At 60.3% G+C, this 23,389-nt stretch overlaps 1 protein-coding gene across 2 annotated transcripts; it reads right to left on the bottom strand.

Annotated features, from left to right (window-relative positions):
* Positions 1-360: 360 nt before the first annotated feature.
* ANKRD52 (ankyrin repeat domain 52) lies at positions 361-22,166 on the bottom strand. 2 transcript variants are annotated; one of them, XM_082332553.1, is made up of 28 exons: positions 22,029-22,166; positions 18,927-19,010; positions 16,398-16,476; positions 15,081-15,151; positions 13,161-13,361; positions 12,929-13,016; positions 12,630-12,772; positions 12,255-12,467; positions 12,060-12,138; positions 11,348-11,462; positions 11,177-11,259; positions 10,971-11,088; positions 9,943-10,011; positions 9,469-9,609; positions 9,196-9,273; positions 8,757-8,868; positions 8,037-8,108; positions 7,384-7,585; positions 6,878-6,965; positions 6,629-6,746; positions 6,164-6,383; positions 5,438-5,525; positions 4,489-4,572; positions 4,147-4,292; positions 3,852-3,934; positions 3,269-3,351; positions 2,925-3,016; positions 361-2,264 (listed from the first exon to the last, which is right to left on the bottom strand). In XM_082332553.1, the coding sequence occupies exons 1-28, from the start codon at positions 22,053-22,055 to the stop codon at positions 2,020-2,022; spliced, it is 3,222 nt and encodes a 1,073-aa protein (XP_082188679.1). In that variant the 5' UTR covers positions 22,056-22,166; the 3' UTR covers positions 361-2,019. The 2 variants fall into 2 exon arrangements, with proteins under 2 accessions (XP_082188679.1, XP_082188680.1); XM_082332554.1 differs by lacking the exon at positions 9,196-9,273.
* Between the last annotated feature and the right edge of the window lie 1,223 nt (positions 22,167-23,389).

The following is a 23,389-nucleotide window of genomic DNA, read 5'->3' as shown; positions in this document are numbered from 1 at the left end:
ATGAAGTGCGGGTTATTAACGGGACGGGGAGACCGAGCTCCGACGGCAAGCTGGTGCCGAGCAAGAGCAACGGGAGGTCCCCAACCCCGCTCCCCTCCGGGAAAAACTCCTACGTGAAACGTCAAGAAAATGTGCTTATCACCCAAAGGCCAAGACTGAAACTTCATATTTGGTTCTAAGAGTTTGGCTTTGGTAAAAGAAAGAAACAGTGCGAGGGGACCCTCCCCGCGGGCTGCCAGCAGCACCCTCGCCCGCCGGGAGCCTCCCCCGGCTCCAGCGCCTGCTCCACACCACAACCTAAACCTGACAAACGCCGCCCTAACGGGAGCCACCTTCACTGAGAAACTACTTTTAAAAAACAAAAGAAGAAAAAAGACGTAATACCTTATTTTGGTTACAGAAATGCTTTTCTCTCCGAAACGCTGGGCAGAAGAGCCGCAGCGCGAGGCTCGCGCGATCCCGTCGCAGTCTTGCCGGCAAAGAGGAGGCGAGCGGCCACCGAGGACTCGGTGGGAGCGAGGGATCCTTTTCTCCCCGCTCCCATCCCGGAGGGATCACGCTGGGATGCCACGGGCGGGAGCCGCGGCCCCAGCCCCAGGCTCCCCGCTGTCGGCAAGGCTGCGAGGGAAAGGAGGCCGGGGGAGAAGATGGTTCCCGAAATGCTTGTTGCCCTGTCAGCCCGTTCTCGTTCTCTGCATCTCAGTCTTTGGCTTTGAACAGACTCGTGATATGGAGAAAGAGTATTGTTTTTTGCACATGATACTGTTACAGTAATTCAGAAGGAAAAAAGAAAAAAAAAAAAAAACCACAACGGAAAAAAACAGTGCAACATTCTCGAATGCTTCAAACCTGCATTATAAATATGATTTCTAAAATTAAAAACAGAAAACCCAAAACAAAAAACAATGATCCCACATACACGCACGCTAATAAACCTGCCAAGATGCTGCATTAGGAAAACAAACACAGACTTACTTAGGGTTGTGAATGAGGACTTTGAAGTGCATTTTTTTCCTTATTAAAAGGCTAAAACTTTCAGAATATTTTTTTATGTTTTTTGTTGTTTTTTTAAAGGTAAATGCTCATTTCTTTATAAATAACTTTTTTCTTTTTTTTAAAAAAAAGCAACACTGACTCTCGCATGGAAACGGCCACGCAAAACAGAGAACGAAAATTCAAAAAAGAATCATTTCTTAGGATCTGACATTTTGCCAAGAAAAAAAAAAACCAACCAACAGAATCCCTAAAGTGCCTGGTGTGGGGAGGGAGGCTCCAGCAGCGCATCCGCAGCCAGCCGACCGCGGGGTTGGGCAGCAGCACCCGTTTTTGCATATAAATGACAGCTGCCAAAAGGATATTTTAGTGTCCCAGGTACAGTAGATCTTGATTCAAGTGTTTGTATTGGAATCGAAGGATGAGCGTGAGAAAAAAAGTGATTGCGAGAGAGGAGCAGTTACAGTGGCACTTGGCCAGGAGCTAACACCCACCCCAGCGCTTGCAAGACCAGCCAATTCCCAAGACGCCCGCCCCCCATCCCACCAAGAGTTCAGGCTTCCTTGTCCCGGCCGGAGCGCGGGCTCGGGGCGAGGCAGGGCAGGAGGCTGCCACGGGGCACCGGGAAACACCAGAAGCGATTTCAACCCACCCCGAAAGCTGGGGGACAAAGCCCCTTCCCGTCTGCGGGCCAGCGGATGGTGGCACCTGCCTCGCCTCGGCCGGGCGAAGCCCCGAGCCCGCAGCATCCGTCTCCCGCCCTGCCGTCAGAGGGGTGCGAGCACGGGCTGACGGGGAGAGGGTTGAGAAGGGGCAGGGGATGGGAGCGGCACTGCCAGCTGCTCATTAAACCAATTAACAGCTTTGGCACCGCGCTGGCAATCCAGCGAGAAGAGGAAGCTCTGAACTCTTGGCCTACCCGGCCACGCTAGAAGGCCTGCCCAGTCTTGTTCTCCTTTAAAGTGCCCTATATTTATAGAATTTCTAAATAAATATAATAAGATATTAGGTCACCCATAGTTTAAGCTACTCCGAGTAACAGCCGTCCAAGCCGATGGCATTGTGCCGGTCCTTGCTGTAGGGGCAGGTGCTGCCGTTGGGCAGGGCCCCGCAGGCGGCGGTTTTGGCTGCAATGCCGCAGTTCTTGAGGAGGTTGAAGCTGAAAGAGCTGATGGCGTCTTTAGGTGGGAAAGGCTTCATGGTGGAGAGGATAAGTGCCAGGCAGTCGGCAACGTCCTTGTTGGGGGCGCATGCCAAGGCTGGGGTATGACCTAGAACAGAGCCGGGGGTGAAGAACTGCCCCGGAGAGGCGCCTTCCCCGGGGAGCGCTTCGGTTGGGGCAGTTTTCACCCCCGCATTGAAGGATCAGGACATCTATTCGTCTTTATCTCAAGAGACCCTGCTTCTGGGCACCGGCAATCCCTGAGAATGCAGCCACCGCTTTGAAGCGTGCCAGGATCGGCAGGAGACAAATAAAAAGCCTCGGAAGCCCTGGCAGCACGGCAGACGCAATGATATTTTTCACAACTTAAAGGTGTTACAGCAGAGCAAGAACTCTGCCGGGAGAAAAAGCTTCTGGCCACAGCAACCAGATTCTGCCAACTTGCAAGTGAGTCAACAGCTTATTGCTGGCTCAGGCTGGGCTGGTTTTGTGCCTGGCAGGAGAGCCAGACAGCCACCAGAAGGTGCATGGGGAGCAAAAGAGATATTTCAAACACCTGTGGCACCTGGAAACGCTTTCAGAGGGGATCGCAGGGTGCTAACGTCCTCATCCAGGCCGTTCCTGCGATGCCACGAGCTGAGAACGTGCTGCTCAGTGGCGGAAAGGATGCGGCAATCCTTCCGATCCTGGCTGAGCGCTTCCCCCAGGCAGCTCCCGTCCCCCAGGGACATCGCGTGAACCCGCCCGGGCACCCACGGGGAACACGCACCTTCTTCATCCACAGCCAGCACAGTGGCACCTCTGCTGAGCAGGGCCTGGACGACGGAGGCCAGCCCGTTCCGAGCGGCGATGTGGAGCGGCCTGGGGGGAGAGGGAAAGGCAGCGTTAAGCCGGCGGCGGAGCCACCTGCCTTTAACACCTTGTGCTAAAACAAGGGGCCCCTGCGAGCGGCTTTGAGGGCAGACGCTTGACTTCCTGAGCTTACCTGCTTGCACGCTCCCCGCACGCACCGAGCAGGAGGAGAGCTCCTACCGCCGCCCTTTTGCCAACGCATCGCCCCCACCCAGCACAGCCCTGGTTTTCCCCGCTGGTGCCAGCTGCCCAAATACTCACATTTGCAGAGCACTGTTACTTGCATTGATAAGGCCAAGGTCTTGGGTTTCCCCCAGGATCAACAAGGCACACTTTTCATGACCCTGGAAAGGAGACCAGACTGTTCATAGCACACGAGCAGGAACGCAGGGGCAGCGGAGGGGACCTGGTGCTGTCCGAGTGGAACGTGATTCCCTCGGATACGGAAACGTTCCCTAAACCCAACCTCCTACAACAGTTCGCCACTTTGGCGGGGCCCGAGAAGGCAAGCTGCTGACCCCTCCATCTCCTCTGCAGCATCTCCTTTGCGTGGACACGCTGATCACGAGCCTCCTGCTCCCACCACGCCCCAGCAAGCACACCGAGCTCAGAGAGGGGGCCCCAGGAAGAATACAGACGGGTCTGGGCTACAACTTAAGCTGCTCAAAACTGAATCAGGAGCACCCGTACAGGTCAAGACAGGTAAGCAGGCAGGCAGAGCAAGCCCAGGGCCCTCGCCTCTGCGCCGGTGGGGCAGCACTAGGTGGACAACCCCTCTCATTAAGGTGGCAAGGCTGAAGGCGATGGTGACTGCAATCACAGCTGCGAGCGGCCGTCTCCCTACCTTGCTGCAGGCCAGGTGAAGAGCTGTGTTCTTGTTGACATCCAGCACAGTTATGCTTGCTTTTGCTTGGTACAGCAGGAACTCTGAAATGAGGAGGGACAGCTGCTGTAGAGAAGCAGCAGCCCAGAGCCCGGCAGCGTGGGGCAGCGGCCATGCGCCGAGGGGGCAGGAGTGGGGCAGCTGTCCCAGCGTGCCTACGAGGAGAGGGACAGCCCGGCTCCCACGGGACCCGCTTACAGAGTAGGCACAGGGAGGCTTGCACCCCATATGGGGAAAGCGGCTGCTAGCCACGTACCGACTGCTGCAGTGTGCCCGTTCTCAGAAGCCATCATGAGGGGAGTCCTCCCCAGCTTGTCAGCCATGTCCACCTCGGCTTGGTGGCGCAGAAGCAGCTGTAAACCATGGATGTTGTCTGCAAAGGCAGCAGCGTGAAGGGGTGTCCTGGGAAGACGAGAGAGCGGGTAAAGAGGAGGGCATAGCACCCACCCCAGCAAGACTGCCCAAGCCTACAGACATGTTTGGGGACGTCAGAGTCCCTTTGTGCCATGGGAAGCCATGTGGAAATCACTGTGGGAGTCACAGCCACCACCCAGCAGCACCAGGGAGCGGGTGACGAGAGGGACGAGCCTGCACTCACCTTCCTTTGGCATCTCTGCTATTAACAATCTTGGCACCTAATGCTTCCACCAGCATTTCAGCAGTGCCGTCCTGGTTGTTAATTCTGCGGGGGGGACAAGAAGGAAGGTTAGAACAAAACTAACCAGCATTAGCACGTCTGCAGCACATTCCTGGGGCTTGGATGCAAACAGCAGCTGGTCTGGAGTTGTTTAGGGTAAAACACCCCTTTACCCTTCTCGGTATTACTCAAGGAACCACAGTACCATGCCAGACAACAGCCTTACCCATCCCTTTGCTGCTACGGGTCCCGAGGACGCACCAGGCCCACCCCAGGCAAAATGCGGCAATGCCTCCACCTTCCTTATCCCTCCACAGCTTCCCAGGGCCGCGCACTCCTTCCTCTGCCCGCTGCAGAGCCAAGGAATCACCGTCAGCCCCAAACCCCTCCGTGCCCCGTGGGACCCCAGCGATGTTGCTCACGCCGCCCCAGACACCTCTGAGGAAGAAGGCTTGGGACACCGTGGAGCCCTTCTCCCACCGGAGCCCATCTCCAGAGCCTCACGGGAAGCCTGGAGGTTTCCTGAGATGCTCCATAACCAAAGAGCAGAGATGAGCCATCCAAGAGGGCCAGCAAGGACTGAACCACCAGCCCTTAGCAGCTCCATTAGCTCCATCGAGCGGAAAGCCCGCTGGCACGGGAGTCTGGCACGACAGCCCCGGCTGTGCTGCGCACAGCCAACGAGACAGCTGCTTCGCGGCTCCCCGAGGGCCTCCAGCAGTCCAGCAACCGCCTCCCTGCCATGGGGAGCTGGGATGAGCAGGTGCTACCCCCCTGAGGAGCCGCTGCCGCCCAGGAAAGAGCCCTTGGCAAGAAGGGCAGGGTTTGGAGCTCCTCCACAGACCACATATCCCCTCTGCCAGATCACCTGGCTGGGAAGAACCCAGGGCAGGTCCCAGGCGCCACTTACACTGCACAGTGCAATGGAGTAAAGGGGTTTCCTTCTAGGTACGCAAACGGATTGTGTTCAAGTAACAATTCAAGACAATCTTCATGCCCTGGGAGGAGAGAGGGACAGAAGTACATCAGCACCCAGCCTGCGGTTCCTCACCTGTAACGGAGCCAGAAGGGACTGAAGGCCCCTCTGGCTCTCCCCATGTCAAAGAGCCGGCGGCCTCAAAGGCTGCTCAGGACCAGCGGCACCGAAGCGCCCAAACGAGCCCGTTCCCCAGCACAGAGGCAGTGGTTTTGTTTCCTCCCTGGCAGCAAAGCTGCTGCCCTTCAGGAGGTTTCTAATTCCACACCGTCTCCTGAAGGACTTCACAGCCACATTGCTAGCTTCCCTTTGAAACGCTGAGACGTCCCTTCCTGTTGCCCTATCAGCCCCATCACTCTGCAGCCAGGGTGACGGCCAAGTAAGCCTATAAATCCAGCAGTCCTGGAGGAAGCAGCCTCAGCTGTTCTGTAATAGCTGTTTTCATATTTCATTCCTCTTCTAAGGAGCTTGGCAGGGGGAGAAAAACCTCCCTGCCTCCCTCCCAGATTTGCGCCGTCCCTTCCACCAGGCTGAACTCACTGCTGGGCTGACGGCTCCCAGAGCAGTGGGGGACAGAGGGATAACCCGGCTCTCCCTGGCTCCCTCCTCCCCATCAATAGCCCGAGCAGGGGTGGGCAGGGGCCCAGCCCGGGTCCTTACCACTGTACGAAGCCCAGTGCATCGGTGAGTAACCGCTGTAGTCCACCACAGAGTCCAGAGGGTCAGTAGAGAGGGCTGCCTGCAGCAGGGTCCTCAGGATTTCTAAGTGCCCGCACGCCGACGCAAAGTGGATCGGGGTCCGGCCTTTGAAATCCCGACACAGAACGAAGGCATCGTGGTCCAGCAGGGCAGCCAGGCAGTCCTCACAGCCCGTCACAGCCTGCGGCCAGGAAAGAGGACCAGGAGGTCAGATCTCACCTTTCAATCATTTAACAACAGAACTACCCGCTTCTTCCACAGCTTCCTTCTCAGATGCTGCATCTCAGGAAGGGAAAATGGGCTGTCTCACTCAGGACTCTTGCAACAAAAGGAACCCCTTGGTTGTTCTCCAAGCAGCCTCTGCTCAGGAGGACGAGCAGAAGCTGCAGGGCTGCAGGCCTGCCCCGGTGAGAGGGATGCACTCACCCCTCGGTGCAGGGCGGTCCTTCCCCTCTTGTCCGCTGCATCGGCTGTGGATCCCTTCTCCAGCAGGAGGTGGACACAGTCAACGTGGCCATTCATGATCGCCAGCATCAGTGGGGTTCTGCAGGGAGGAGGGTGGGCTTGGCAATCAGCTGCGTTCAAGCATTGCCCTCTCCCCCCTGTCCCAGCCGCCCTGCAAGGGGCCTGACCCTGTGCCACACAGATCCCAAGAGAAACATCAGACAAACTCACTGGCCGTGGATGTCCATGACGTCGGTGATGTCTGCCCGCTCCCCGCTGTCTATCAGGAGGTGCAGGGAATCGGTGTTCCCATTGGCAGCTGGAGACAAGTCAGGAGGAAAGGAGTCACACACACGTGCAGATGGGTCCCCTCCTTCCAGCCGCCGCCGCAAAGCAAAGGAAGGGCTCGTGCCCGGCAGCCAGGCACACGTGGCCGAGCAAATTCGTTATGTGGTTGCCAGGCTACAGGACTGATTAGCACGTGCACAGGCTGAGCTGAAGACACGTGTGTGCAGGAGCTGCTGGTGTCTTCTCTCCCACCCGCTGCTGAGCCACTTGGACCCTCAGCTTCTGCTGGCACATCACAGCAGGCTGCACTGGCCCCATCCTAAACCACAGTCCCTTCCCTCTCCCCGCACAGCAGCCGGGTGAACGGGCATAGCAGCGGTGGCGCCGGTGGCTGGAAGGGCCCTGGACACGCTCCCTCGCCACCCCCGGCCCCGTCTGCCCTCCGTCACCTGCAGCGTGGAGAGGGGTCCACTTCCTCTTCCTCTCCTTCACCAGGGCGGACGCGCCGTGGCTGGTGAGCACCTCCACGCACTCCGTGGAGCCTCTCTCCGTGGCGAGGTACAGCGCCGTCCGCCCCTTGTGGTCCCGCACGTCGAGGTTCACGAGGGTTTCGGCAAGTGTCTTTAGGGCTTCACAGTGACCATTATAGGCCTGAGGACAAAGCAAACCTCGTCAAAGCGGTGCCTGGAGAGGCTGCGCCCAGAAGTCCCCCCCCCGGGCAATTCCTGCTCCCTGGGTCCCTCCAGCCAGATCAGCTCCTGCCCGGCCATTGCCTCTCGCTTGCACCCGGGTCCCACGCAAAGCCCTCGCCCGCTCCCGCCCCTGCCCACACTCGGACGAGGGAGGCGGCTCCAAACAGCAGCAACCAGAAAGCCCTGGAGAGAGCGAGGAGTTTAACATACAAATCAAAGGGACTTCGACCGACGGCCTATGGGGAGAGCTTGCTCCCCAGCCGCCGGCGCCTTTCCTCCTTTGCCCCGCTCAGCACCGACAGCTGCAGGGACCCAGCCCGCGCTGCCCAGGAGCCAGCACCTCTCCAGGATGAACCCCGCACGGAGCCAAGTGCCCTCCGCAGCCCCGGGGCTGGGCCGGCCGTACTTACAGCTAAGTGCAAAGGGCTGACTGGAATGGTGCTTTCCACATCCTCCAGGCAGTTAAAAGACATTTCCAGGAGCTGCAACAACACAAAACCGTAACTGATCCTGAACTCACGGAGGCTTCGACAGACTGCAGGCTGCAGAGGGGCTAGAAAACCTGCTCGTCTGCTTCAGGATGACCTGAATTTCAGGAAGGGACCTTCCTTAACCTGGCTTTGGGCCCTGCACAGTCACATCAAGTCCTCCCTATCCAGAAGCTTCCCCACTGCTCATATGATTTCCTGTACCCAGACGGCTGCAAGCTCACCCTGTGACAATGCAGGCATTTCAGACAGCTACAAGGCGTTTTCAGTACTGCAAGAGCTCTTCCTTGGCACAGCTCTCCAGGCTTTTATTTAAAAGCCCAGCCTTGCTCTATTGCCAAGGATGTAAGCAAGACATCCATACGTCACCCTGTGCTGGGTAACAAAGCTCCTTTCCCTCAGGCATCTCGCTCAGGCCCAGGTCTTTTGTCCAAGGTATTCCCAGCACGACGGCTCCCCAAGAGTCCCCATGCTTTTTAATCAACCCCATCTCCCTTCCTCCTGGGCAAACCCCGACACCGTTGTGCCTACAACACACGCAGTCCTTTAGCCACACCTGGACACCGCGGGGCTTGCCACGTTCCTCAGGGGGGACCTCCCCCGTCTCCTGGCAGCACAGAGGGTTTTCTCTGGCTCACTCACCAGTTCGAGGTTCTGCCTGTTGCCGTACGCAGCTGCATAGTGGACAGCGGTATATCCCTGCTTGTCCCGGAGGGATGGGTCAGCACCATTATCCAGCAAGAACTCTAAACAACTGCAACGAGCAAGAGAAAGGGGAGGTGAAGAAAAAGGGGAGACTGGAGAGGCAGAGCTTTGCAGGGACCCCCCTGCTTTCATCCCCTAGCAGGTGCTGCACTAATCCCCTCAAGACACGGAGCGCATGCGAAGCCCGCTGGACGTGAGGAGCGGGAAGCGATGGCCAGGTTTGCCTCGAGAATCAAATCAGCAGATGTTTCCTCCAAGGCATCACTGCTCACTTCAGCGGAAGCAGAAGCAAGGTATTTGTAGCGACTGCATGCAGGGGTTCGGGGAAGGGGTAAACAACAAACAGCTGCCAGATGGGGCTGCGGTGTGGACTCACAAGAACGCCTCCTTCAGCCTGGACTCCTTCAGTGGCTCCTCATCAGTGTCATGGCTGTTTCCTGAATGAGTCTCTGCTCTGAAAGGTCAGAGACCTGCATCAGTCTGCTGATTACCCCCTCCTACCCACGCTCCTCAAAGCACTCCCCTCTTCACGAACCGCTGAGCATCAGCTGCAGGGAGGCAGCCAGGGAACAGCAGAGCATCACCGCCCAGCAGCGGGCCATCGTCTCCAGCCCCAGCAGCCAGGAGCGCGCGCCCCCGAGACACTCACCTCCTGTACGTGTCCGAAGCAGCAGCATAGTGTAAGGGGGTACAGCCTTTACAGTCAGCCTCGTTAATACTGGCTCCTGCCGTGACCAGCGTCACCGTACACTGATAGCTGCCGTTGGCAGCCGCGTAGTGCAGTGGAGTCCTGGGAAGGGGGAAAGGAGAAGGGGGCTTAGCAGCACTGCCTGTCGCAGATGCAGAAACTCGCCTGGCAGCAAGGCAGGACCCGGGGAGCCAGCCACCCCGCCGCTGCTGAGCTGCGCCCTGCTCTGACTCAAGGGTTCGTGTCAGCAGCTCCTTCTGAAGGGCCAGAGCCGGGCGCCTTGAGGTGCGAGGGGGTGAAGGAAGCGGCTTTAGACACCAAACGCAGCAAAGGTCTTAGGCATGTCCCAGCCCAAACGCAGGCTGGGTGTGCTCCAGCTGCTTTAGGGCAGGAGGAATCACCCTTACTCCCTTGCGAGGCCCACAGCACACTTACCTTCCAAACTTATCTCTCCTCCTCAAGTCAGCACCGCTGCTCAACAGCAAATTAAGACATTCAACGTTCCTACAGGAGGTAGGGAGATGAGTTAGACACAGATCAGAAGGGACCACAGCAGGAACGCAAGCTCCTCCTAGTCGCAGACAAGCCAGCTACGCTTCTCACCCGCACAGCCCGGACGTGCCGAAGCTCAATTCAGTTTGTTATCTTTGAGCAGCATAAGAACCGCAGCCATGGCTGGACGCTGCATACACAAAGCTTTTCCCTGCTCTCCAGTGAAATAACCCTTCATGCTTCCTGCCTTACCAGCGCTATCCTGCACTGCACGGACCTCTCAGACAACCGGGCAATTATAGAAAGACATTAGCCGTGGCATTAGTGCAGCTGACGCACTGGATTTTATGCTACAAAAAAGATCTAGGATTTCTGGCTTCTGCGTCAGTGCATTGTTCCCGCCGCTCAGGCAGGGTAACAGCGCTGCGATGCCGAAGGACGGCTCGGTGACTGCCTCTCAAGCATCGTACAGACGTAACAGAAACAAGGTCCTTGACGGGACTCTACACCTCGGCCGTATCGCTGCAGCCGCGTTCGCTCTCAACGCGCTGAGTGAAACCAAACTCCCTGGCAAACAATATGAGGCATTTACACAGCCAGCGAAATCCCTGCTGCTTTTCAGGCATCAGCTTGTGAGCCCTTGATGAACTCTCAGCCAAGGAAGCATTTTAGCCCCCTTTTAAAGAAGGGTAAACAGCCACGGAGGGGAGCGACCAGGGCGAGTCGCAGAGTCAGCAGCCGAACAGAGCCAAAAGGTTTCTATTTTCATTCCTGCTCTAAACACAGCTCTCCGTTCTCTCTCAGAGCCGGGAACGGCACCCAGGGGTCCGACTCCCAGTCCTGACCGAAGCACTACACTGGGCTGCCCATGCTGTAGCTCACGGGTGGAGGGGAGGGTTACGGTTTGGGCCGGGGGCTGGCAGCAACGCTCCCGCACGCGATGCGGGACCAGCGCCCCATGCACAGCTCACCCTCCAGAAGCAGCAGCGTGGAGGCAAGTCCTCCCGAGGTTGTCAGGCGTGTTGATATCGAAGCCTGCAGACAGCACGTGCTCGTTGCTCAGCGAGGAGACGATACTGTACAACTGACCTGGGTGGCAGGAGGGGCAGGGAGTCAGGGGGAGGCTCGAGGGTCCCCCGACTGCCCCCGCCGCAGGAGGGGTGGCCGAGCCGCTCACCTGAGGAAAGTAGCTTACGACAACAGTCTGAAAATCCAAAGAGAACAGCTAAGTGCAGAGGGAACATGTCGTGGATCCCACGCCTGCCAGGAGACGAAAAGGGAGTCAGGATGGATCATTCCCGCATCCTCCAGCCCAGGGCAGGGAAAGGGAGGAAGAGTCTGTCCTTACCTTGCAGTGTCAGCACCATTCGTCATCAAAGTACTAATTAGCAGCTCGTGGCCATATCTAGCAGCAACGTGGAGGGGGGTATTGCCGTATTTGTCAGCACAGTCAATCTCACTGCCTAGAAAGGAAAAGCCAAGTGCTTTGCCAACAGGTCTCTGTGTTCTGGTCCCGAGCAGCCCAGGCTGTTCCAACGGCCGCATCCCTGTCTCAGGGACACAGCTAACAACTCGAGTCCATTCAGCATCGTGCAGAAGGAGAACTGTAAACTGCTCTCTGAGCTGAGAGCCCGCTTGTATCCTGCAAACCCAGGGCATTAGATCTCTCCCCTTGCCCCAGGAGGGGATGTGTTCAGCCCTGGAGGTCTCCGGCTGAACCCCTGGGGTGTCTGCCAGGCCTGCAGCCCTCTTACAAGAATATTGTCTTTCAGGCTGGATGTGGCAGTGGGAATGTTCTTTGGCCACAGCAGCTCTGACCTGGCTGGAATTTCAGTCCCCTGGTCTGCACTTCGCTGCCCTTGAGGGCACGCACACTCCCTGCCACCCCCAAGCAGCACAGGGCCACCGGCAACAGCCCCAAGAGCACAGAGCGAATCTGAGCGGTAATCATAGAGCTCTTAAACCCTCCGGGCAAACACGCAGGGAGGTCCTGGAGGCAGGTGCTGACAAGCACAAGAAAAGGCTGGGGTAACCCAGGGCCGGAGGAAGAAGCCACTCACCGTTCTGAATGAGGATCTGCGAACGTGTGAACCGTCCGTGAATGGCAGCCATGTGCAAAGGGCTCTTCCCTTCCTTACTCTGCGGAGAGCGGAAGCGACGTCGTGTCAGGCTTCCCACCACCCTCCCTGAGCTCGCCCCTCGGGCAGCGGGTCCCCGCTGCCCCCGTCCCCCAGCTCAGCCCCTCAGCGCCAGACCTGAAAGTTGACATCGGCCCCGTTGTTCACGAGGAGCTCTAGGCACAGGGCCCCGTTGGTGGAGACGGCAGCAAAGTGCAGAGGGGTGAAGCCCTTCTCGTTAGGTTGATTGACGTTGGCGCCGTAATTGACCAGCTCGTTGGCCACGGCATCTTGGCCCATGTAACAGGCAATGTGAAGTGCAGTGTTACCGAAGGAATTTGGTTCATCAATCTGTGGGAGCAACAAACCCCAGAGGATTTGGGGATTCGGGAAGAAAAAAAGGCAGCCGAGAACCAGCCAGGGCTCCTGCCACCGCCCAGCACCGTCTCCTACTCCTGTCTCCAGACTGGCCTGCGCCCCAGCCCACCCCGCTTGCGGCCGCGGGGGTCTTACCTCGACTCCCAGCCTCAGCAGGTGACGCACGACTTCGATCTGGCCGCTGGCTGCCGCAGTGTGCAGCAGGGTGTAGCCCTTCTTGTCCTTACACATCACATCGGCTCCCCGGGCCACCAGCAGCTTCAGAACTTCCAAATGCCCTGTCCGGGAGAGAGCGGTAAGAGCCAGGGGACCCCGGAAAATGGAGACCTGGGCACAGCAGCCTCTGGGGAGCCCCACCACCCTGAAAGGTGAATCCATAGGCAGCAAGCAACGTGGGAGAAGAACCAGGACTGAAGCTCATGGGAAAAACCTACCTAGGAAAGCTGCCCAGTGGATGGGCTGGCGGTCCTTCTTGTCACAAGTACTCAGGCTGGCCCCTTTGTTCAACAGCAGGTTCACCATCTGGATGGGGAGAAGTGGTGAGAGAGGCAAGGCTGCCATTCCTCCCCACTTGTGCAGGCAGAGGCGCCTTCGCCACCTGCGAAGCCCGGGCCCAGAAAGGGGGACACAGGCGGGACCCCCTGCGCCCAAACCCCCCTCGCCTACCTCGAGGTGGCCGCTGTGCACGGCGTGGTGCAGCGCCGTGCGGCCCGTGCGGTCCGCAACGTTGACAGTGCTCAGCAGGGGGATGATGGCCTCCACGCACTTGGTGGCCCGGTTGGCAGCGGCGACGTGCAGAGGCGTTTGCCAATACTTGTCGCGGGCATTGACGTCTGCCGAGTGCTTCAGGAGGAGGTGAAGTGCCTTCTAGCAGGAGCAGAGGAAAGCAGAGCTCTAACCCAACCTGCTGGAGCCCGCAGAAGCCCTCCAGCCAGGCGGGGGAAGCTGCAGCTCGGTCCCCCTCACGCTTTCAGCACACACAGGGCTGCCCAGATCCACACCAGCCTACAGCCCCGCGAGCCAGAGCTGCCCTTGAGGGGCTGAGCTGAAACCACCGCACGCTCGCAACTACGGCTTCTCCCCACTCCGTCAAAGGAAAGGACTCGTTTGCGTTCGTGTCCCCAGGGACATTTTGAAGCTCACGTATTATTGTGTTTCAGCATGTTATCACAGAGAAAGGGTGAGAGAGGTAAAGACAGCATGAGAGAGACTCCAAGGATGAGCAGGGAGAATGCACATCCTCCAGGCCTCAGCTGGGCTGCTCCAGCTCCTTCCAGGCTGGAGTTCAGTGTGGGGGACCTGAATGAGCCGGGCTCATCCCACCCGAGCGCAGCTGTGAAACGCGGCTGCACGGGGGTACCGGCACGGGAGAAATCCCTCCGAGCCACGTGAGCTAACTGTAAGTGAGTGTTCACCCATGACTCAGAGGTGCGAAGCGCCCGGGGGATGACAAATGTGACCCACTGACCTATATTGGATAATTACTTCCCCCTTTTGCTGGTAGAGGCTGTTTGCTGCAACCCCACATTTTCCTTGTTACGGTTTACAGGCTGCCCACTTCCACGCAGTATCGGGGCAGCGCTTCCAACGATCCCAGCCCCACGGCTGGCTGTGCTGCTCTCTCCTCCCAGCGCTAGCCGATACCACTCCCAGCTGGGAGAAGCACCTGAAACGGCCCGGCGGGACATAAACCCAGCAATCCCAGAGAGCAGGCTCTCGGCAGGAAGAGCTGTGGAGCACACAGGCATTTCGGGAAGGCTCCTCTCGGGAGCTGGGCACGCAGGGCACTGGTGGAGCCCTGTGCCAGGCACCCCGGGGAAGAACAGAAGGAGGGAGGTGACTCTCCAGCACATCTGAGCTGAGGCAGAGAAGCAAACCAACGTGCTCAAATTCACAGACAAGCAGCACTTCAGACCTGACAGCAAAACAGTCTCGACTTGCTGAGCTCCCGTATTTTAGCGACCCACAGTAACTGTCCACACATGTTCACAGCAAATGCCTTCAGTAGAGGTTTACGTTAATGCATTTCATGCCGTGTCTGCTGCCGATTAAGAGAATTCACGCAACCAGTCGATACGTGGTAGCTTGCCCTGCACGTCAGAGTCAGGGCTCCTGATCCCTGGCTCCAACCAACATGACCACAGAGTTTCTTGCTCTCCAGCAACTCAAAACAGGACAAAGTTAAGTGGGATGAAGTTAAGCCCACAAAAGCTAAACGTCAGGAAATCTTTCCAACAAGATCCTTTGGAATCGGCCCCTGAGAGAAAGGGTGAGAGCCCCATCATCCCTCAAAGAAATGTAAAGCTGGATTAGACAAAGCCCTGGGGAAAGGGAAAGGCGGGGAGAAAGATGTTGTGGGGAAAACGCATGTGCTAACTCCCAAAGGATGGAGGGAAGGCAACCGAGGAGCTTTTTTTCCAGCTCTCATTTTCAGCCTCTGAATTACACGTTCGTCCCCTCTCCACTCCCACGAGAGCACCCATCCCAGCCAAAACCAGGCAAGATGGAAAAGAGAAGGAGAAGCACGGTCCCCATCAGTGCCCACCACTCCCATGCCAGGAGCAGACAGAGCCAGAGGGAACCTACCTCGTTACGAGAAGCCGCAGCGCGGTGTAACGGAGTGAGCCAAACAGTGTCCTTCGCGTTAACATTAGCACCTGAGGAAGAACAAAAGAAGGGGTCAGGGGACAGAGAGGTCCGGAGTCCCTGGGGAAGGTCTGCAGCCACCCCTGAGGCACCCGCCGGGCAAGAGTGCCAGTTCTGCCGCGAGCGGGGACCTTGCGCTGAGCTTTCGGTGAGGACAGACTCTGCGAAACGCAAGAGGAACAAGCTACGGCCCTCGGGAGACTGTGCCGGTGCGCTGCAGGGGACACAGCGAGGCAGAGACTGAAGAGACTACACCTCCCAGAGTGCCAGCTTCTCCACTGAGCCAAAAAGCCACAGAAGAGACCCAGCGAGCGGTTCTGCTCCTTAGTTTAAAATAAGGCCACGTGAGTCAAAAAGCCAGAGCATTTCATGTTGTGAGCTGTGGTCGCTGTGAGCTGCATCTCCATACTAGAAAGGAAAGATGACAGATTACTGCCATCCCAGCTCCGGATCTGTGCTAGGCACTTAGCTCCCACGACCCCTCACGCCCCTGCCTGTCTTTGCTGCTGAGAACTCAACACACAGGCATGAAAAAATCCACACGGGGCACGTAAGGGCATTCCATGCTCTGCAGACGGAGCTGAACATCCCCAATCCTGTTTAACAAGCCCTCAGCAAAGGATTTCCCCAAGCCTCTCCTTGTGAGGGTCACATAGGATCATGCCAGCCTCGGGGTTCCCCCACACCATCACCAAGCAGCCGCCAAGCCCACGGTGCCCCGAGGCGCTGCACTGGTGAACGGCGGACGAGGAGACTCCCCTGTCTGCACCGCACGGGCACAGGACCCAAGCACAGGGCTGAGTCTCTGGAGGGAAACGAAGGGCAGCTTTACGCCAAGTAACGCAAGCCAAAACTGAGCAAAATCCCCTGGTTTTCAGCTGACCCCTCTCCACGAGCAAGTGAAACTCTGCTCCCCTGAGCACCCTGCCGTTCAAGGTGTCCCCGAGGCGTGCATCCCCACTGCACCCTCCTCCAGTACCTCCTTCTAACATCTTGCACACATCCCCCTCCTGGCTTGGTTTCCACCTCTGCTATTTCAGTTCCAAGACACTTCTCTGTCTGAACAAACCTCTCAGGATTATGGCAACGTTTCCTAATCTTCGTCTGGCTGCAACCCCACTGGCTTAAGCATGAGCACACGGTTGCTTGGAGGGTGACCAAAAACTATTGCTCTGCACCCCTAAGGCCAGAGATCAGAAAGACGCCTTAAAGGCAGCGCCAGCACTCGAGCCGAGTGCCCCGAGCCTTGGCCCTTACCTGACAGTATTAGGAGCTCGAGGATTGCAACATCTCCTATGTAGGCAGCAGCATGCAGCGGCGTTCGTCTTTCTTGGTCCTGAGCAGGGATGTAAGAAACAAAAACCGTCCGTGAGCTTTGAGGGCAGGGAGATCTCTCGCAGCACAATCCCTCCTCCACTCCAGTCTGCCCCAACACCCCCATAAGCGTGTGCAGCATCTCGGGACACGGGACAGGGAGAAGACTGCTTAAACCCAGCACCCTCCTGCGGCGCAGAGGGGGTGCACAGCCCCTCCGGAGCTCCACGGGTGCCGGGGTGCGGCTGGTGGCCAGAGCAGAGGCGACTTGGGCCATAAGCCCAGCACAGGTCCACGAGAGCCCTGGCCACTCATTTCGTAACGCCACTGACTCCCCGGAGACTGACTCGACCTGGCTCCGGTGCTACTGGACTTAATGAACGCCTGCAAAGCACCCTGCGATCCGAGATGAAAGCCTGGCCGCGCTCTGACAGCGCACAGGCCGTCCCATTCTGCACACTTTTATCCTCTCAGCCAACAATAAAAACCTCTCAGAACCACCGACAGCTCTGAAACCAGACTCAGACCTGCCGCTGCTGGAGGGCAGAAGGTGCAGAAGCCCTTCTCTGATCTTAGATTGGATTAGCCAAAGAAAAAATACCTTTCGCTTCTGTTTACTCAGGGCTGGGCCCTGGGTAACCTCTGCCTCCAGGCATTTGGTTCAGGCTTTCCTCGGTGAGCATGCCATGTACTAAAGCCAGGAAGCAAAAAAGTAGAAAGCCAGACGAGCACAACTTGTTTGAAGACCCAGATTTTATGTTTGGGGGGAAAAAGAATGCAACTGCTTTTCATTAGGTTAAAAACTGTTTGGAAAATGGTGGTGGTTTCATTTTTTTTTTGGTAACAACTTGTGCTGGCACAACCAGGCAGGAGGATGTGAAAGTGAAACCCAGCTGGCAGGTCACTGAACAAGCAACAACATTTCTAAACCTGCACACAAAAAGGAAATTAAGTGTTAACAATTGTGGTTTTATTCCTTCAGCAGCTGCGCGAGAGCTCGGCAAAACAATCCCAACCCTCTCTCCTGACAAGAGAGGACGAAGAGCTGCCGGGTCCCCAACCGAACCAGTCATGGAAAGAAATCCCCACGCTATCTCTGTGTAATAAGCTAAGATACGATCGAATCGTTAGTCCTGCTGGCACACGGGCACCAGCGTGGGGCCGCCCTCGCCTTCCGGGGACACCGGCCAGCGTCCACAGCGGCTGCCCTTGATCTCGGGGTTTAATACCACAAGGATCGGGTGTGCACCAGCACCGGCCCTGGCTCCACAGGCTGGGCCGGGCAAACGCCCTGACCAAGCGCTCAGCAAAACGAACAGGAGTGCGCCAAAAAGCTGGCAGCTGCCTGCAGCACGGCTGGGAGCGGCACAGACCGGAGCCCCGGTTAATGCCACAGCTCAGGGGAGAGCAAGACGGTGAAGCAGAACAGGCTGCTCTTGCCTAGAGCTTGCAACTTAGCCCGGCTTTTCGGCTGAGAGCGCGGTAACTGCTGACCCGGCACCAGTCCAACTGTGCCACCATGTCAGGCAGACCTGGGCCGGTGCAGTCAGCGCCGGCCAACCTGCGTCGCAGCAGGCTGCGCTTTTTATCTGCACATCTGCCGCTGATTTGTTAGCGGGAAGCTCGTAAACCAGATCAAGGGAAGGCACGCTGACAAGTCAGACGGGAACGCTCACAGGCAGGTTTCACCCCTTCCCTCGCCGGAGCCCGGTCCCCATGCTCCACGTGAGGACAAACAACGCTCGTCACCACCCAAGTGGGGCTATCAAGGGCTGCTCCCCCGGGAGCCAGCCTGGCCCCTCGCAGCACCCAGAAGGATGTGTCCGAACGGCGGCCGCCTCTCCCGGTCTCCCCGACCGCGCTGGAACAAGTGTCAAAACCACCCTCTGCCATCGGGCTTAAGACGGGCGCAGTGGAAACCCCTCCTAACGTTGTGAGGTGAACTCGGCTTTGCTGAACAGCTCAAATCCTCCTCCCCCCCTGGGGAACAACCTTATCGCAGGGCAGACCTGCTGCGTTCACACCAAACTATTTTGGGTCGCCATCCCAAAGGAGAAAAAGGTAAACTGGCAAGGCAGCAAAGCGGAGCCTCCATGAAAAGTCCTCCCGCGCACCCCACAGCCTCCCAGCAGTGCTCTGCAGGGCCGAGAGCTTTAGGAGGCTCTCGCCGGCTCCTGGGGAGGGGCAGGAGTCCCGGTCTTCCACGTGCCCCATTTTACAGACGGCAAGATCGAGGCAACGGGACAAAGCTGAGCAGCAAATGGTGGCCGAGCCAGGAGCAGAATCCAGAAATCTTTGTTTCAAAACCCCAGCTCTGACCATCCTCGCCAAAAAGAGCCTCCCCTTGATGGCACCCACACCTCACCCGCGGAGCCTCTGCCCTCCCCTCTGCTAAAGAACCACACCGCAGGGAAGGAAAGGGGGGAGAGCTGGGTGAAGGAAGGGGAGCGAGCACAGCCGGGCAGCACTCACCAGTACATTAATGTTCTCCTTCTGATTCAGCAACGACCGCACCTCCTCTATATCGCGGTTGAAGATGGCTTGGACCAGAGGAGGCTACAAAGAAAAAGAGAAGCAAGTGGTGAAGGTGGCACCCCATGGAGGACCCGAGAGGGAGGAGAACCGGCAGCATCACGGCATGTCAGAGACTCACACCACCCCGATTTAGCCAGGACCCCGCTCCACGAACGAGGCCCCGGCGCCTGCTGCTGCCAGAGCCAGGCCCACCTGCAGCACCCGACAGCTTCCTCGCGTCCGTGGCTCAGCCAGCACCAGGGACCAATTTTCAAGCCAGCAAAGGTACTTCTCTTGGTTGTTTGTTAGTGAACAGACCAAGGAATCACTGGAAAAGCCTCCCCGCTTCCCAAGCCCAAGGAGCAGCGCTGATCACGGCCCCGGCAGCCCACCTGCGGAGCCACCAGCAGCGTGCCCATGGCACGGCTCGGCTCTCCAGCGCCCGAGCACGGGAAGGCAGGCCCAGCTCCCGCTATCCAAAGCTTTAGCCACAGCCAGAAAATCCTCCCTCCGAGCTGGCTGAAGCACCCTGGTCTGAGCCAGATCTTTGCAGACAGTGAATCAGGTTTCCCAAGGCACAACCAGGTGATGCCTCACGCTCTCCTGCGGAAGGCTGCGTACCTACTGCTGCTCTCCCATCTTCCGAGAAACACCTACGACACTATGCTGGCTCCGATGGCACAAAGAGCCTGGCAAAGCCCAGCCTGGCAAAGCCCAGCCTGGAGCTCCTCCTGTATTCTGCTGCCCACATCCCAAAGAAGTTGCCTCACAGACCTCAGCAAAAGCCAGGAGCCCCAGCCCAGGTCCCAGCGCCAGCCGGTGCCGCGGGCTGCAGAACCGACGGCCAGAGCCGTTCACGTGGCGGCGCAGGTGGGTTAGGTGCTGCCCAAGCTCCGGGCATCACCCGAGAACCCTGCACCCCATTGCTTGTTTCATGGGCCTAAAAATGCCATTTTCATGCAGCAGGTTCTTCGGGGAAGGGGCTGCAGTGCTCTAGGTCCGTTCAGCACTGGGCACCCCAGGATCGCCGCCAAACCCAATGCTTCCCCGCTCCGGCCGGCCGAGCCTCTGCCGCTTTTCACGTGGCACGTCCAAGGTGCTGCGGCCCCAGCGCGCCGCGGCAGCCCCGGCACACCCCCTCCAGCTCTGCCCACACGCCTGAGGCTGCATCTAACGGTCAAAACCAGCGAGCCCTGCTTATCTTGACCTCTCGGAGGAACAAGAGAGCTTCGTTTTCAAGGCAATCCCTTCTCGTCCCTTCTGCCCATCCAACCTCACCCTCATCTGCTCACCCCACCATCAAAGTAAAAGCAGTTAAACACGGGGAACACATCCCGGGTCAGAGGGAACACGTGAGTCATTCCCCTGGAATGCAGCAGACTCAGCATCACTCGTTAGACATTAAAAAAAAAAAGGTTTCAAAAAAAAAAAAAAAAAAAAAAGGGACAGAATCGCAGACGATAATTATGCCCTGAGCAGTCTTCAGTGGCGCGCGGTTTGCAGCAGTGCTGGGTCTGACACACCCACCCACCATTCACAGGGAAAGCTAAATGTTTTGGTTACCAAAAAAAAAAAAAAGTTCTATTTAAATCACAGATCAATCCCTCGTCCTCACCCCTCCCCTCCTTCACCCACCCTGCCAGGCTTCAAACACTCCCCACATTAACGATACCGCAGGAGCTGCGGACCCCAGGCAGGCGTAAATATTTGGTTTTGAGGAGCCGGTAGCCCTGATCTCCAAAATCGAGGGGGATAAAGGTGGTTTATATAAAACGAGTGGGGAAGAGCAGACGTCCAAGCCAAGGCGACACCGGGGGTCACTGCTCTGGTGATGGGGTACGGAGAGCGAGCCCAAGGAAGCAGGGCCACGAGCGGCAGCGCCCGTGGAAGGCTGCTCAGGGACGGGGGTCCCAGGCGAGACCCCGCGCCGGGCAGGCCGGGAGCGGGGCGAGGGCCACGCGCCGGCGGCACCGGGGTGGGGGCTGCCTTGAAACCCAGCGTGGGAGACACCCTGCACCCCAGGGGCAACCCCAAAACTGGGCTGGGGAGACCTTGCACCCCAGGGGCATCCCCAGAACCGTGCTGGGGACGCCCTGCACCCCAGGAGTGTCCCCAAACCCCAACGGGGACACCCTGCACCCCAGGAGTGTATCCAAAACCTGATGGGAACACCCTGCACCCCAGGGGCATCTCCAAACCCCGAAGGGGAGACCCTGCACCCCAAGGGCATCTCCAAAACCGTGCTGAGGACACCTTGCACCCCAGGGGCATCCCCAAAACTGGGCTGGGGACAACCTGCACCCCAGGGGTGTCCCCGAACCCCAGCAGGGACACCCCGCACCCCAGGTGTGTCCCCAAAACCCGATGGGGAGACCCTGCACCCCAGGGGTGTCCCCAAAACCCCATGGGAATACCCCGCACCCCAGGTGTGTCCCCAAAACCCGATGGGGAGACCCTGCGCCCCAGGGGTGTCCCCGAACCCCAGCAGGGACACCCCGCACCCCAGGGGCATCCCCAAAAGCCGATGGGGAGACCCTGCGCCCCAGGGGCGTCCCCAAACCCCGACGGAGTCACCCCGCACCGCAGGGGCGTCCCCAGAGCCCAGCGGGGACCCGACGGCGGCGGCAGCGGGAGGCGCAGCGACCCCGGGGCGGCCGGGGTCCGGTCCCGGGGTCCCACCCCCGCCGGGGCAGGGGGTCCCGGGGCGGGGATTCCCGCTCGGGGGTCCCCGCTCCCCGGGGTCCCGCCCCCGCTGGGCCCGGCTGCCGAGCCCGGGTGCCGGCGGCCGCGGGCGGAGCGGAGCGCGGCGGGCAGCGAGCCCCGCGCCGGGCCCGGGCTGCGGCGGGGCGGCGCGGGAGGCCCGGCGGGGCCCGGCGGCAGGTGGGGACGGGACGGGCGGCCCCGGGCGGCGGCGGGACGGGGCCCGCGGCCTGGGGCGGCGGCCGGGCCGGGCCCGGCGGCGGGCGGGCGGCGGCGCGCACTAGGCCGCGCATCCCCGGGCTGGCGTGGCGGCGCGGCCGGGCGCGGCGCGGGGGCGGCGGGCGGGCGCGGCGGCGGTACCTGGTCCGTGATGCTGAGAATCCCCATCTCGGGGCCGCCCTCAGCGCCCAGCTCCCGGCATCGGGCTCCGGCCGCGGCGGCTCCGCTCGGGCGGCTGGCGGGGCGGGGAGCGGCTGGGCCCGCCCACCGCCCGGGGAGCGGCCGCCGCCGGGCCGCAGCGCCGCCGCCGGCCGCCATCGCCGGGGCCCGCGCAGCCGCGGGCGGGGGCGGGGGGGCCGCCGGGAGCCCCTGCGGGGTCTGCGGGAGGGCGGCCGGGCCCCCGCGGGAGCCCCGGCCCGGGGGATCCCCGGGTCCGCCCCCGCTCCGCCGGGCCACCCCGAGCAGCGGCTTCCCCGTGGGCCCTGCTGCTTCCCTCGGCCGAAATCCAGCCCGCGGCCTCCACGGGGACAAGCCACCGCCGAGGGACGCCTGGCTGAGCCGCCTCTGCCCCGGTCCGCGGGCTCCGGCCGGCTGGACCGTCCCCCCCCGGGCGGCTGGAGCCGGTACCGGGGCGTCCATCGCACCAGCGTGCGCAGGCGCTGCCCTGCAACCCCTTCCCTCCGATGGCCGGGGGCGGCTCGGTACCGCGGCCGGAGCTCGGCCAGGGCAGCCCTGCCCGCTCGCTGCCCCGCCGCCTGCCTCCCCGCCGCCACGTCCCCGCCGGCTCTCGCAAGCGCCCGGGACGCAGCCAGGCGCTTCCCGCGGGCTGGGCTGTTCGCGGGGTCCGGCGTCGCTCTCCCCGCTCCCCAGCCGCCGCTGCCCCCGCGGTCCCTCCCAGGCCCCAGGCAGGCTCGGAGCCTCGCCCGGCCGCCCCGCAGCCACCCCCGGCCTGGAAATGGCGTCAAGCAACTGGCGCTGCCTCCCGGTGCCTCCCGGGGCACGGGGAGCGCCTGGTTTGCTGCCTCCCCTGCTCTGCCCGGGCCGGGGCGGAGCCGGGGCGCGGCCGCCGCCGCTGCCCGTCCCTCGAGGTGCCGACGGGGGCACGCGGCCGGCGGGCAGCACCGCTCCGGCCCCGCCGAGCCGCGGGCCGAGGCGGGGGCGCTGGGGACGGCGCTGCCGGGGCCGTGTTCATCGTGTGTTTGGACCCGTCCCCAGCCGGGGCGAAGGGACGGAGCCCGCCGGCACCATTTCGTCCCGGGAGAGGCGGGGGGCCGCAGGGCGGTGCGCCCCACCGGGGCCGGTCTGCCTGCGGGGCGCCCGGGCCCGAGTCCGGCCCCCGGCTGCCCCTGGCCCGGGGGGAGGCGGAGGCCCGGGGCCGGGCCCGGGGCGAGGCGGGGCCCGGGGGGGAGGCGGGGGCCCGGGGCCGGGGCCGGTCCCGGGGGGAGGCGGGGGCCCGGGGCAGCGGCGGGCCCGGCCGGGGCCGCGGTTCCCGTCGTGCCCCG

Source organism: Platalea leucorodia (genome assembly GCF_965183815.1).
Source record: "Platalea leucorodia genome assembly, chromosome: 23".
In the NCBI taxonomy this organism is placed as follows: Eukaryota; Metazoa; Chordata; class Aves; order Pelecaniformes; family Threskiornithidae; genus Platalea; species Platalea leucorodia.
This window is presented reverse-complemented; position numbering and strand designations above follow the sequence as displayed.